This window comes from Haematobia irritans, chromosome 2 (genome assembly GCF_050003625.1).
Source record: "Haematobia irritans isolate KBUSLIRL chromosome 2, ASM5000362v1, whole genome shotgun sequence".
In the NCBI taxonomy this organism is placed as follows: Eukaryota; Metazoa; Arthropoda; class Insecta; order Diptera; family Muscidae; genus Haematobia; species Haematobia irritans.
In genome coordinates, this window is record NC_134398.1 from 198,443,868 (window position 1) to 198,457,668 (window position 13,801).

General features: G+C 36.7%; 2 protein-coding genes across 4 annotated transcripts; both read right to left on the reverse strand.

Annotated features, from left to right (window-relative positions):
• Nucleotides 1-628: 628 nt before the first annotated feature.
• LOC142226888 (uncharacterized) lies at nucleotides 629-11,481 on the reverse strand. Of its 3 annotated transcripts, none has more exons than XM_075297131.1 (4): nucleotides 11,295-11,481; nucleotides 9,479-9,627; nucleotides 1,290-2,220; nucleotides 629-882 (listed from the first exon to the last, which is right to left on the reverse strand). In XM_075297131.1, the coding sequence occupies exon 3, from the start codon at nucleotides 2,215-2,217 to the stop codon at nucleotides 1,291-1,293; it is 927 nt and encodes a 308-aa protein (XP_075153246.1). In that variant the 5' UTR covers nucleotides 2,218-2,220; nucleotides 9,479-9,627; nucleotides 11,295-11,481; the 3' UTR covers nucleotides 629-882; nucleotide 1,290. The 3 variants fall into 3 exon arrangements, with proteins under 3 accessions (XP_075153246.1, XP_075153244.1, XP_075153245.1); XM_075297129.1 differs by having other exon boundaries at nucleotides 629-886; nucleotides 11,295-11,479; XM_075297130.1 differs by lacking the exon at nucleotides 11,295-11,481 and adding an exon at nucleotides 10,505-11,280 and having other exon boundaries at nucleotides 629-886.
• On the reverse strand, nucleotides 2,273-5,392 carry LOC142225232 (uncharacterized). Its single transcript, XM_075295008.1, has one exon. It carries the CDS (start codon nucleotides 5,390-5,392, stop codon nucleotides 2,273-2,275), a length of 3,120 nt encoding a protein of 1,039 aa, XP_075151123.1.
• Nucleotides 11,482-13,801: the final 2,320 nt, after the last annotated feature.

Here is a 13,801-nt window from a genome sequence, read left to right on the forward strand (position 1 = left end):
GCCCCCATATAAACCGATCCCCCGATTTGGCTTGCGAGGCCTCTAAGAGAAGCAAATTTCATCCGATCTGGCTGAAATTTGGTACATGGTGTTAATATATGGTCTCTAACAACCATGCAAAAATTGGTCGACATCGGTCCATAATTATATATAGCCCCCATATAAACCGATCCCCCGGTTTGGCTTGCGAGGCTCTAAGAGAAGCAAATTTCATCTGATCCGGCTGAAATTTGGTACATGGTGTTAGTATATGGTCTCTAACAACCATGCAAAAATTGGTCCACATCGGTCCATAATTATATATAGCCTCCATATGAACCGATCCCCCGATTTGGCTTGCGAGGCCTCTAAGAGAAGCAAATTTCACTTAACTATACATAACTTTTTTGTCTAATATATACCATGTATGGACTAAATCACAATTTAGAAAACGATGTTAAGAAGTTTTAAGATACCTGTTTAGCGCTCAATCTAATTCCTATTTTTTGCCTTTCAAATGAGAAGACGATATATAAAAATTCGGTTCAATATTTACAAATTTTTATTGAATAAATTACTTAAAATTATTCACTTATAATTGTTAGAAAATTCATTATTCATTATTAACAATAACAATTCAAAGTGCAATAATTCATTGTGATAAAAAATTCAATGTGCAATATAAAAGAACTTGTGCAATATTAGATATAGTCGTAGATTTAGGTTAAACTTGTGCAATATTAGAAATAATCGTAGGTTTAGGTTCAATTCAAAATAGATTTAGATTAATTAGTTTTAGATTAGATTATTTATGTGTCTTTGGTTGTGTCCAGCACTTTCACTTCGTTGTTGTAGGTGTCCATCACTTTCGTTTATGTTTGTTGGGTCACTTTGTATAAACGTCTTCCTAGAAAATCTTTGTTTTATTTCTGTTGTTTGTTCACTAAATGTTTATTGTAAAAAATATATAAATTCATAACACAAGGGCACTTCACGATATTTTACTTGACGGGGGGAGCAGAACGTGGGAAAACGATTTTAGTTGGACGACGCGCGAGATTCAACTAACTTCATTTGATCATTTGTCATTGTTTGGAATCTTCCCATTAAACGGAGTTTTTCCAATCATTATTCCAAACATTCCAAATAAACAAATGAAGGACAAAAGGAAATTTCGAGAAATGAAGTTGTCCGCCATGTACAGTGGAACCCACACGTATGAATCCACAGTGGAACCCATATGTGTGAATCCCCTGTTCAAATGAACTTTGAACATTCTGCCCCCCCCAGTGACCAAGTGCTGCTCTTACCTTACTCTCGGAGTGTCACCGTGTTTGTGGGTCCTGCAAATATGTATCCCAAAAGTGTTTTTTGGGCGTACACTTCCCCAAGGTCTGTGAGGGATATGTCCCGCCGCCTGAGATACGCAAACACGTCTCCACCAATTTCCAAATCTATTGGATCATTTGATCGAATATCCCGGTCAGCCATTGGATGTGGAAAGCCTACACTTGGGTCCTCTAAGATCGCCTCCGAATATACTCGCCGGGGTAAATCCCTAGTCACGACAGCATCCACCTTGAATATCGTCTGCTGACTAGGGTGTCTAGATTGCAGAGCGATCCTCACCAGCCGATGTTCCCCCTTTCGAATTATGGGAAATCCAAATCTTGTCACCACTGAATACGCTATGCGGGAGATTGGGGCGGATTGGCACAACAAAACCCGAACTTCACGCCAACGCTCACAGTCAGTATCTGCCACCTTCACCACCGCCGTCGGTAAAAATACATTAGAACGGTGATACGGCAGTTCGACTTCGGGCATCATTTCCTCGGCATTGCCTTGGATCAGCGGTATTTGTGGCGAAGGTACTCCCAAGACAGGTTCAAGTTGTGGAGCACCATGAAGCAGGGTATGGTGCCTGATCCTGCACTCTCGGCATCCCGTCACAACTGGGCAATCAGGTGCCAGGTGGCTCCTGGCCAAGCAATTTCTGCAATATCCCCTCCTTTCCACAGCTTCATACCGTTGGAAAGGGGTATATTGCAGGAATCGCTGGCATAACCGCAGCGCATGATCTTCCTGACACAACCCACAGGAAAATTGCCAGTTTGGATGGCGACGCCGAGAGGCAGATCTACTGGGTCTTAACGGGTTTGCTCGTCGCTGAATCCGCAGTGTGGGTCTTGAGTCACGTACTGGTGAGGGGTCGGGTTGTGGTAGATAAGCAGCCATTTTCTGAAAGTGAAATCTCGTGAGTACCGTATTTTTGATATAAACATGTAATGGGCTATTGATTGTTCGAAAACAACTTAATAATTTTAACTATGGGTCTAGTAATTACACCGTTGACGGTCCTCACGTCTACAACCCGGACATTCTGATCGGATCCCAAATAAGTCTTTTCTATACGACCCAACTTCCACTCACTAGGAGCTACTTTTTCATCTTTAATAACTACTAGATCGTTTTCCTGAAGGTTAACAGACGGTCGTTTCCATTTATAGCGACGGTGAAGTTCATTCAAATATTCAGACTTCCATCTAATACAAAAGTTTTGAGAAATAATGCGAAGTCTCTTCCAACGATTTACTAAATTTACGTCCTCACTTGACAAGTCAGGTTCTGCAGGAGTTAATAACGACGATCCTACCAAAAAATGTGCCGGGGTTAAAGGAGATAAATCATTTGGGTCTTCGCTTGCTGGACTTAGGGGTCGAGAATTGAGGTAAGCTTCAATTCTGGCCAATATTGTAGACAATTCTTCAAATGTGAAATGCATTTGAGGCATACATTTCTTTAAATGGGATTTAAAGGATTTTACACCAGCCTCCCATAACCCGCCCATATGTGGAGCCCCGGGAGGTATGAAGCTCCACTCTAAATTCTGATGGAAGTTATCGTGAGTGACACGATCTTTGAGCGACTTCATGAATTCTAACCTATCCTTTTTGACGAGCTCCGCTGCTCCTACAAAGTTAGTCCCGTTATCAGAGAAAATTTTCGAAGGGCAACCGCGTCTGCCTATAAATCTGGCCAAAGCCGCCATAAACGATTGGGTCGACATATCACTAGTGGCCTCAAGATGAATGGCCTTTGTTGAAAAACATACGAATATGCAAACATAACCTTTAGTAATGAGGCAAGCTCGCCCAGTGAAATTTTTGATGCTAAATGGGCCTGTGAAGTCTACTCCGGTATGGGTAAAGGGTCTTGTCAAAGTTGTGCGTTCGGGAGGCAACGAAGCCATTATTTGATTTTGTGTCTGGTGTCGATGCACGATGCATGATCGACAGTTGTGTATTATCTTTTTAACTAAGGGTTTTAATCGAAATATCCAAAATTCCGCCCGTATAACTCGGGTCATGAGCTGGTTCCCTCCGTGCAAGGTAACTTTATGAACAAATTCAACATACAAATGTGAGAAGCGAGATTCATGAGGTAAAAGAATTGGGTGTCGTTCGTTATAGCTAAGAGCTGGTGACTGATCGAGGCGTCCATTAGACCTAATTATACCCTTGGAATCAATGAATGGGTTCAACGGTAGGAGATGACTGTTACTTGATATACGTTTCTTTTGAGAGAGGGCCATGTATTCTTCCCGAAAGTAATTCTTTTGTGTACAAACTATAAGACGAGTCTTAATATCTTGTATTTCATTACTAGTGATTTCAAGGGATGATATACGGTATTGAGTTCGATTTGCACCCGTGTTTCGCCAAAAACGAAGAACATATGCCAAAACTCTGTATGCGCGAGAAAGTGACGAAAACCGCAGTAAGGGGTCTTCTACAGTTGTCGTTGTTAGAACTTTAATTGGTTTGGCCTCTAAAGTTGTGTCGTTGTTAACTTCTTTATGTGGCCAACGGTCTTTGGGCAATTTGAGCCACTGGGGTCCCGTCCACCACAACTCGTGATTTTGTAGTTCATTTGGAGTACAACCGCGACTTGCAACATCAGCTGGATTGTTTTCTGAATCAACATGATTCCAATTTTCGTTACCTACATATTCAAGTATGTCAGAAACTCTGTTGCCTACAAAGGTACTCCATGAGCAAGGTGGTTTTTTAAGCCAAGCAAGAACGATTGTTGAGTCTGTCCAGAAGTAAATTTTAAAATTTGTAATTTGCATGCTAGGGACTACGGCATTAGACAACTTTGCTAACATTACTGCCCCACATAATTCCAATCGCGGTAAAGATATTTTCTTAATTGGGGCTACACGAGTCTTGGCCGCTAATAACGAAGTGTATATTTTATCTTTATGTTCAATCCTGATATAAAGTGCCGCAGCATATGCGCTTTCTGAGGCGTCGCAGAACCCATGTATCTCGACCTTACTGGAGGGAGAAAATTGTATCCATCTAGGTATGGAAATTGTGTCTATGCATGGTGTATTCTTTACAAAACTCTTCCAGTTCATTCGGGTCATGGGTTTCAACGGGTCATCCCAACCTATCTGATCTAACCAAATTTGTTGCATAACTAATTTCGCAACTACTATAACTGGGGCCAACCAACCACAGGGATCAAAGAATCGTGCTATTGTAGAGAGTACATCGCGTTTGGTACACAATTCATTTTCTGTGACAATTGGAGCTTTAAATGTGAAATTGTCCCCTTTTACGTTCCAACGTATACCTAATGTTTTTGTTGAAGAATCCTCTGAGAGATCTAGCCAATTTATTGGTAAAAGAATATCAGGGTCTAAATCTTTTAGCAGAAATGGGTCATTTGAGGTCCACTTTCTAAGTTCAAACCCGGCTGAAGTTAATGCTGTGATCAACTCATTTCGAGAAACAATTGCATCCTCTCGAGTGTGAGCTCCAGCTAGCACGTCATCAACGTATAAGTTTTCCCTAATGATTTTCGCCCCTAAGGGATATTTATTTTTTACATCTTCAGCCAGTTGTAGTAGGGTACGAATTGCTAAGAACGGCGCGCAATTAATTCCGAATGTTACTGTCAATAGCTCAAAATCTTCCACTGGTTGTTCTGGAGATTTTCTAAAAAGAATTCTTTGAAAAGGGGCTTGATTTGGATCAATCATTATTTGACGGTACATTTTTGTAATGTCCGCGTTAAACACGTATTTAAAAAATCTCCATTTCAAAATTTGCAAAACTAAATCTTGCTGAAGGACGGGTCCAGTGTGGAGAATATCATTTAAACTTTTCTTATTGGAAGTGGGACTCGACGCGTTAAAAACCACACGAAGTTTTGTGGTCACTCTGTCTGGTTTTATAACCGCATGATGCGGTAAGTAATAATGTGGAGTTTTTGTGATTTCATGGGTCTGCACTTTTCGCATATGCCCTAACTCCAAATATTCTAAAATTGCTGAGTCATATTGTTTTTTAACTTCAGGGTCCTTTAATAATTTCTTTTCCATGCGATTAAATTGCGCCATGGCAATATTTCTTGAATTTCCAAGTTCTGTACAAGATTTGAATGGCAGTGTTACGATGTACCGCCCTTCGCCATTTCGACGAGTTGTATTTTTGAAGTTTTCTTCACAAAAGTGGTCTTCACTTGACCTCAAAATCTTTTTTGGGGTTTCCTCCACCTCCCAAAAACGTGTGATTATTTTTTCAATTGAAGTTGCGCTATAAAGTGTAATCTGATTTTTGTGATGCATATCTTGTACGATGGGTCCACCAATTACCCATCCGAAAACAGTGCTCTGTGCTATCATCGAGTCTATTGATTTCATAGGTACCCCCGTTGAATATATGAATGGTCCAATGTCCAAGCCAATTAGCATATCAACCGATCGACTTTCAAAGAATCGAGGGTCTGCTAAATCTAAATTCCGAATGTCCTCAAATTGACATGATTGCAAATTACGTGTCGGTAAGCTTGAGGGTAGATTTTTCAAGACGGGCGCCCATACTTCTAAATTAAACGTAGGGTCAACACGTGAACAAAGTTTGAACACACAAGCTTTGGTAGAAGTTTCCGAAATGGTTTCGCTTAAACCGGTTACATGTACTAAGTTCTTTACTGTAGGTAATTGTAATTTATTTTTTATTTTTTCAGAAATAAAAGTTGATTGTGATCCAGGGTCAATGATAGCCCTGACATCATATCTCTGTCCCTTCGACTTGATTTGTACCATAGCAGTGAACAAAAGCGTTTCTCGAGGCTGCGAATTGGGAATATTTTCTTGAAGTGTCAGTGTCGTTATACTAGGAGTCTCAATACTAGGTGTGGACTGTATATTAGGTGATGATGAATGCGCTAGGGTGGTTAGAGCAGCCGCACTGGTACTAGGTCGCACGTACTCTCTAACCGTCTCGACTAGATTGGTAGGAACAGTAGCACTTGCGCTAGGTTGTACTTCCTGTCTACCGGTATGAACTAATGTGGTGAGAGCTGCAGCACTTGTACTAGGTTGTGCTGCGTCTCGGATGCTATGGGTCTTTGTAGGGTTATGGGTCTCGTTACCCTTATGTAACAAACTATGGTGTCTTTGATTACATTCCCTACAACTATAACGACTTTTACATTCCCGAACTCCATGATCAGCAAAGAGACAGTTGTAACAAAGATGATTAACTTTTACTATATGGATACGATCGTTTGGAGTTTTTTCTAGAAATTGCGGACAATCCCGCAAATAATGTTTCGCTTTACAAATTACACAAATTATTTGGCTTGTTTTCTGATTTGATGTTTTGTTAGATTGTGAATTGTAGTTGAGTTTAGGATTAGTCCCCTTAGGTTTTTGAAAGACATTAGTCTGGAAACTATTTACCCGTCTATCCCTTTTTTCAAAATCAGATCTAGGCTGATTGGGCTTTACAAATTGGGGTTTTATGTTTCCTACAGACTCCAACGTTTTAAACTTATGAGTTAAAAATTCGTTCAAGTTATTCCAAGTAGGAAGAATGGAACAATCTTCAAGGTTGCTCTCAAATTCTTGCAAAAATGTTCTAGGAAGTTTAGTTGACACTATATAAACTAGTATTGGGTCCCACTCCCCCGTTTTTACCTGTAGGGCCTCTAATGTTTGAGTGCAACTAGTGACAGTTCTCTGTAATTTTTGAACTGATGATGCGACGTCAATCGAAACAGTAGGCAAATTAAAAAGTGTCTTGAGCTGTTCATTTACTTGCATGCGTTTGTTTTCATACCGATTTACTAAATTTCTCCACGCAATGTCAAACCCCTCGTTGGTTAAAGGCACATTACTTATTACTTCACGAGCTTCTCCCGCTGTCTTTTGGGTCAAATGAAATAGTTTTTCTACTTTGCTCAATTTGGAATTATTTATATAAATAGCGGAGAATAAATCTCTAAAGGTGGGCCATTCGCGATACCCTCCTTTAAATACATCTGCTTCGCAAGGGGGTAAGCGTAATGTAGGGGTCATATCATCATCTAAAGAATTGCGTTTCTTTATTTCTGCATCTCGGGTCAATTGCTCTTCTTTCTGTTTTTCCGTGCGATCAATTATTTCAACATTCAGCACACTAAGACATTTTTTATAACAGTCGAGAGCATCTTTATAACGATCACGTAACTTATTTTTGTCGATTGGTGTTTCGCTTTCTGTAGGAACTCTATCTCGACATTCGAGATAAGAGCGCTTTACATTATCCCACAAAGAATCGAGTTCAACCCGGGAAGTTTGTAAAGAGTGAAGATCTTCACTGACAGCCTTAATAGAACAAATGCTCTCAATGTCAATTAGATCATTCACGCAATTAGCAAATCGTTCTGCTAGGATTTTCGCCATTATAATTCGTTCTTAAATAACCTTTGATCCAGTCAAATGTTCCAAGTCAAATTATTATCCCACTACTAGAAAGAAAGAAGTTCGTATTTCAGAAAAGAAGAGTTTTCTGCAACAACTATTTCCTTTCAAAACCTAGCCAAATTTGTTCCCAGGGTCAAGTATTCAAAAAATGTTTGGGTCACAAACACGAAACCAACGAGATTTATGAAACGAGAAAAAAGAATGTGTAAAAAAATTTCAATTCCAGATATACAGATATTTTCCCAGCGAAATAATCCAATTCGGACAGATTGGCTAACAAACGCTTAAGTATTTTTAGGTATCGGGTCACCAAGATAACAACAATGTGCACAAATTAGTTTTTCATCCAACTTGTAGTTGGGTCACAGAAAAAATGTAATTTCGATAAGCTTCGACCAGCAATAATATGTTTTCACAACAACAATAATATAAAATACGAGTAAAGACTGATTTACGACAATTATATAAAAAAACTCATTCTCGTTTAAATTTATATTTAGTTAGTTTATCAAAAAAAATTAAATTTATTATAAAAAGTGTAAAATTGACAGTTAATTTTCGATAATTATTTTCAAAATATCGATTTAAACGTATATCATGAATTTCAAAGTGCAATCAAAATTTTATTTTATATTTTGCTTTCCAAAAAAATTGTGCTGAGACCGATAAACTTTAAACCTTTACTTTTCCTTAAATTTTGAAAACAATTGAACGGTAAAAAAAATTTTTTGAATTATTATGAAATTTAAATCGTAATATCTTTTTGTTTAACTTTTACTTTTTTTTTTTGACAGATAATTAATATTTTTTTTTTTTTTTTTTTTTTTTGTTTAACTTTATGAATTTCTTTTTCACCGAAAAAGAACTAGAATTTTTCCAAATATCAATTCCCAGAATTCCCACAAATCACATTAGACAATCAGAAAATAATCACTTTAATTTTTCAATAAATTGTTTTCAATTCCAAAGTAAATCCTTGTTTTCAAAGAATGGGTTAGATTCGTTAAATTTTCCCAGAAGAAAAATTCGGGTCACTTCCCTTAAACCCAACCACAACGATGAAAATCCCCCGGGTCAATTCGACAAATCGTATTTTTTAATTGGGTCAAAAAGAATTGTTTATAAATTCCCACCACGACAAAAAAACCCCGGGTCAATTAAGGGTCAGAATTTGATATTGAGTCAAAGCTAGATTTATAAGCGAAAACAAAATTTTAAAATTATATATAAAGAAATAATAAAATAGAAATTTAATCAATTTTTTTTTTTTTTTTTTTTTTTTTTTTATAGATATTTGTAACTAAATGACGAAAAATTATTTTTATTTTTCAAATTTTCGCAGAAATCAAATTTATAAATTACAACCGAATTAGTATATGATGAAAATCGCAGTTAAATTTATAAAAAAAATAAAAAATTGAACCGCAAATAAAAAAAAAAATTGTTTTTAGTTTTAAATTTTTTTTTGAAATATTAAATTAAATTTTTAAATTTAAAATATTAAAACGGAAAGGGTTCAATGTTAATTTTATTATTTTTCAAAAAAAAATTTTTTTGATTAAAAAATTATGAAACAAATTTTTAAAATTTTCACGAAGATGAAAAGTTTTATAAAAAAAATGTACACCGAAAATTTTAAAACCTTTCGCGAAAAATTAAATTTTATATTATTAAATTGTTTTCGAAAAATTGAATGGAAATAAATATTAAAAAAGAAGCTGTATTGGTACTCACTTTGCGATGTATTTTTTGTGGGTCTGGGATTGTTGTTGTTACCTGTTTGCGCCTTTTTGAGCGTCGTTTGTGTTGTTGTTGATTTAAATTTTATTGCTGGCTTTGGGTCGATTGGATTTTTTTTTTTTGTCTTTTGAATTTTGCTTTAGCTTTAGTTTTTTATTGTACGTTGGAAATTGACCGTTATTGCGGTAATTTTTAAAGTCCAAGGTTCAAACGTACAGTTTTTCCAAAAGTTTATTGTTGTTAATAATTATCCGACCGTACCGAAATAATTTGGGTTTTGAAAAATGCACAATTAATAAAAATTTTTTATTTTAGTGTCGAAAAATTTATCGTTAAACTTGGGTTTGATATGAAATTTTTACAAAAAAAATCAAATTGATTAAAAGATATGAAAACGCGAACTAAATTTTTTTTTTTTCAAATTATTATAATTCTTTCCAAGTTGCACGGTAAATTTTTTGACGGTGTCACAATTTGCTATTAACAAATTTTTCTTTTTTCACTGTCACAAATTATTAACCAAAAACAATTTTAAACAAATTATTATTAGTATTTCACTTTTTTTGTCTCTGTGGCCCACTGTGCACATTCACACACACATTTTTTGTTTGATATCAAATTTTGATTTGATTTTTTAATTGTTCACAAAAAACCAACGACACTATAGTTTGTAAATTTTTAATTATTTTAATTTGTTTTATTTTGTTTGTTGCACCCTGTTGTTGTTATTGGTTCTAATTTGTTAGTGGTCGGCTTGTGTTTTATGTCAATTGTCACTGTCACTTGTTTGTATGTATATTCTCAATTGTTTCTTTTCCACCAATTTCTTGGAATATTATTTAATTGTTTTTTGTAATTTTTTCAATAAATACCACCACAAATTAAACAAATCAAAATATCAAACAAATTAACTTTTTGTCTATTATTTTTTCCACAATAACTTTTTATATCAACAAACACTTAAATATTGCAATTTAATGCATTTAGTATTGTTTGTATGTACGGTTGTATGTAACCCACCCTTATTTTGGATGGTTTACTTGTACACGTATGTCTGTCGCACTTGCACTTGTACTTTTTATTACACAAATGATCACTGCACATACATTTGTTATTGTTTTTCACTATTATTAAATTTTATAAATTTGAAATTTATTAAATGAAGGAAAAGACAAAAACAAACTCGGTCACAAATTGGGTCACTGGTATTAATTTCTTTTTTGAGATACGTTTTTTAACAATTTAAAAAACACACTTTTGATCCGGTTCGCAATGGACCAAATGTTTAGCGCTCAATCTAATTCCTATTTTTTGCCTTTCAAATGAGAAGACGATATATAAAAATTCGGTTCAATATTTACAAATTTTTATTGAATAAATTACTTAAAATTATTCACTTATAATTGTTAGAAAATTCATTATTCATTATTAACAATAACAATTCAAAGTGCAATAATTCATTGTGATAAAAAATTCAATGTGCAATATAAAAGAACTTGTGCAATATTAGATATAGTCGTAGATTTAGGTTAAACTTGTGCAATATTAGAAATAATCGTAGGTTTAGGTTCAATTCAAAATAGATTTAGATTAATTAGTTTTAGATTAGATTATTTATGTGTCTTTGGTTGTGTCCAGCACTTTCACTTCGTTGTTGTAGGTGTCCATCACTTTCGTTTATGTTTGTTGGGTCACTTTGTATAAACGTCTTCCTAGAAAATCTTTGTTTTATTTCTGTTGTTTGTTCACTAAATGTTTATTGTAAAAAATATATAAATTCATAACACAAGGGCACTTCACGATATTTTACTTGACGGGGGGAGCAGAACGTGGGAAAACGATTTTAGTTGGACGACGCGCGAGATTCAACTAACTTCATTTGATCATTTGTCATTGTTTGGAATCTTCCCATTAAACGGAGTTTTTCCAATCATTATTCCAAACATTCCAAATAAACAAATGAAGGACAAAAGGAAATTTCGAGAAATGAAGTTGTCCGCCATGTACAGTGGAACCCACACGTATGAATCCACAGTGGAACCCATATGTGTGAATCCCCTGTTCAAATGAACTTTGAACAATACCACAACCCAAATAGTTCGATTGTGGATGACAGTCTTTCGTAGAAGTTTCTACGCAATCCATGGTGGTGGGTACATAAGATTCGGCCTGGCCGAACTTGCGGCCGTATATACTTGTTTTTTTTTTTTTTTTGTATGACCCCCATATAAACCGATCTCTCGATTTTTCTCCTTGGGCGTCTAGAGTCTATATTTTCTAGCCGATTTGCTTGAAATTGAAAATCTAGAGGTATTTTGGGATCACAAATAGGTGGTGCTTATTGGTTCATATCTTGGTATAGTCCCCATATAGACCGATCTCCCGACTTTATTTCTTGGGCTTCTAGGATCCGTAGTTTTTATCCAATTTGCCGTAAATAGAAATCTAGACGTATCTTAGGACCATAAAGAGGTGGATCGAAAATGGTCCGTATCGGTCAATGTTTTGGTATAGCCCCTATATAGACTGATCTCCCGATTTTACTTCTTTGGCTTCTAGAATTCGTAGTTTTCACCCAATTCGTCTGAAAGTGGAATTCTAGAGGTATTTGAGGAACATCAAGAGGTGGTGAGTATTGGTCCATGTTTTGGTAAGGAACATTGAGAGGTGGTGAGTAGTGGTCCATGTTTTGGTATAGCCCCCATATAGATCTAACTCCCATATTTATTTCTAGGTTTTCTGGAATCCGGCTGACCACAAATAGGTCAGCCAAATATGGTGTGTGTCGACCCATGTTTTAGTATAGCCTCCACATAAACCGATCTTCCGATTTAACTCCTTGGGCTTCTAGAAACCGTAGTTTTTATCCGATTTGCTCGAAAATATAAATATACTGGTATTGTATCGCATTTAGTTTTCCCGGTCCATTTGGCATCGATACAGACCGATTTAACTTCTTGAGGGTACACCCAAAGAAAAAATATTTTCCTCCGGAATGAAATTTTAGGCAAACGAGATTCCCCTTTCGTATAAAGTATTTTCGTTTAGAGCAAACTAAAGGGTGATACGTTCAAAATTTGGTCAAGGGAAAACGCGTGTAAATCGGTGAAATCGTTTATTTAAAAAATCAAATTAAATTTCTTTTTCAAGTTCAATTAGTATAAAATTCAGGAAAAAGTATTCAGTTAGGCTTTCGCTTTTCCAAATCCGAATTGCCGGGCCTCACGCTTGACACCTGCCATCAGATTTTGTACAGCCACCTTGTCCACCTTCTTCGCCGCAGAAAGCCAGTTTGCTTTGAACTGCTGCTCGTCCTTAGCAGTTTTTTTGGTCTTCTTTAGGTTCCGCTTGACAATAGCCCAGTATTTCTCAATTGGGCGGAACTCTGGCGTGTTGGGAGGGTTCTTGTCCTTGGGAACCACCTGCAGGTTGTTGGCGGTGTACCACTCCATGGCCTTTTTACCATAATGGCAAGATGCCAAATCCGGCCAAAACAGTACGGAACAACCGTGTTTCTTCAGGAAAGGCAGCAGACGTTTATTCAAACACTCTTTCACTTAAATTTCTTGGTTGACAGTCCCGGAAGCTATGAAAATGCTGCTTTTCAAGCCACAGGTACAGATGGTTTGCCAAACCAGATATTTCTTTGCGAACTTTGACAGTTTTATGTGCTTGAAAATATCTGCTACCTTTCCCCTTCCTTTTGCCGTATAAAACTCCTGTCCCGAAAGCTGCTTGTAGTCGGCTTTGACGTAGGTTTCGTCGTCCATTACCACGCAGTCAAACTTCGTCAGCATCGTCCTGTACAGCCTCCGGAATCGCGCTTTGGCCGTCGTATTTTGTTTATCATCGCGATTTGGAGTCACTACCTTCTTGTAAGTCGATAGTCCGGCTCGTTTTTTGGCTCGATGCACGGTTGTAGACGATACACCCAGCTTATTTGCGGCATCTCGGAGAGAGAGGTTAGTGTTTCGCTTGAAACTACCGGCAACTCTCTTTGTCGTCTCAGCGGCTTCCGGTTTTCGATTTCCCCCCGATCCAGACTTCCTGGCTGTCGATAAACGTTCCCCAAACACTTTAATTACATTTGTAACACTTGATTTGGCAACTTTTAGCGATTTTGCCAGCTTTGCGTGCGAGTAGCTCGGATTTTCGCGATGCGCGAGCAAAATTTTGATACGCTGCTCTTCTTGCTTGGACGGCATTTTGACAACTGAAGAGTGAATTCCAAAATCAAAATAGGAGCAACTATCTATACACACACACCTTAAAAATGAGGGGTGTTCAGGTTTTTTAAATGCAAAATTGAAAGAAATA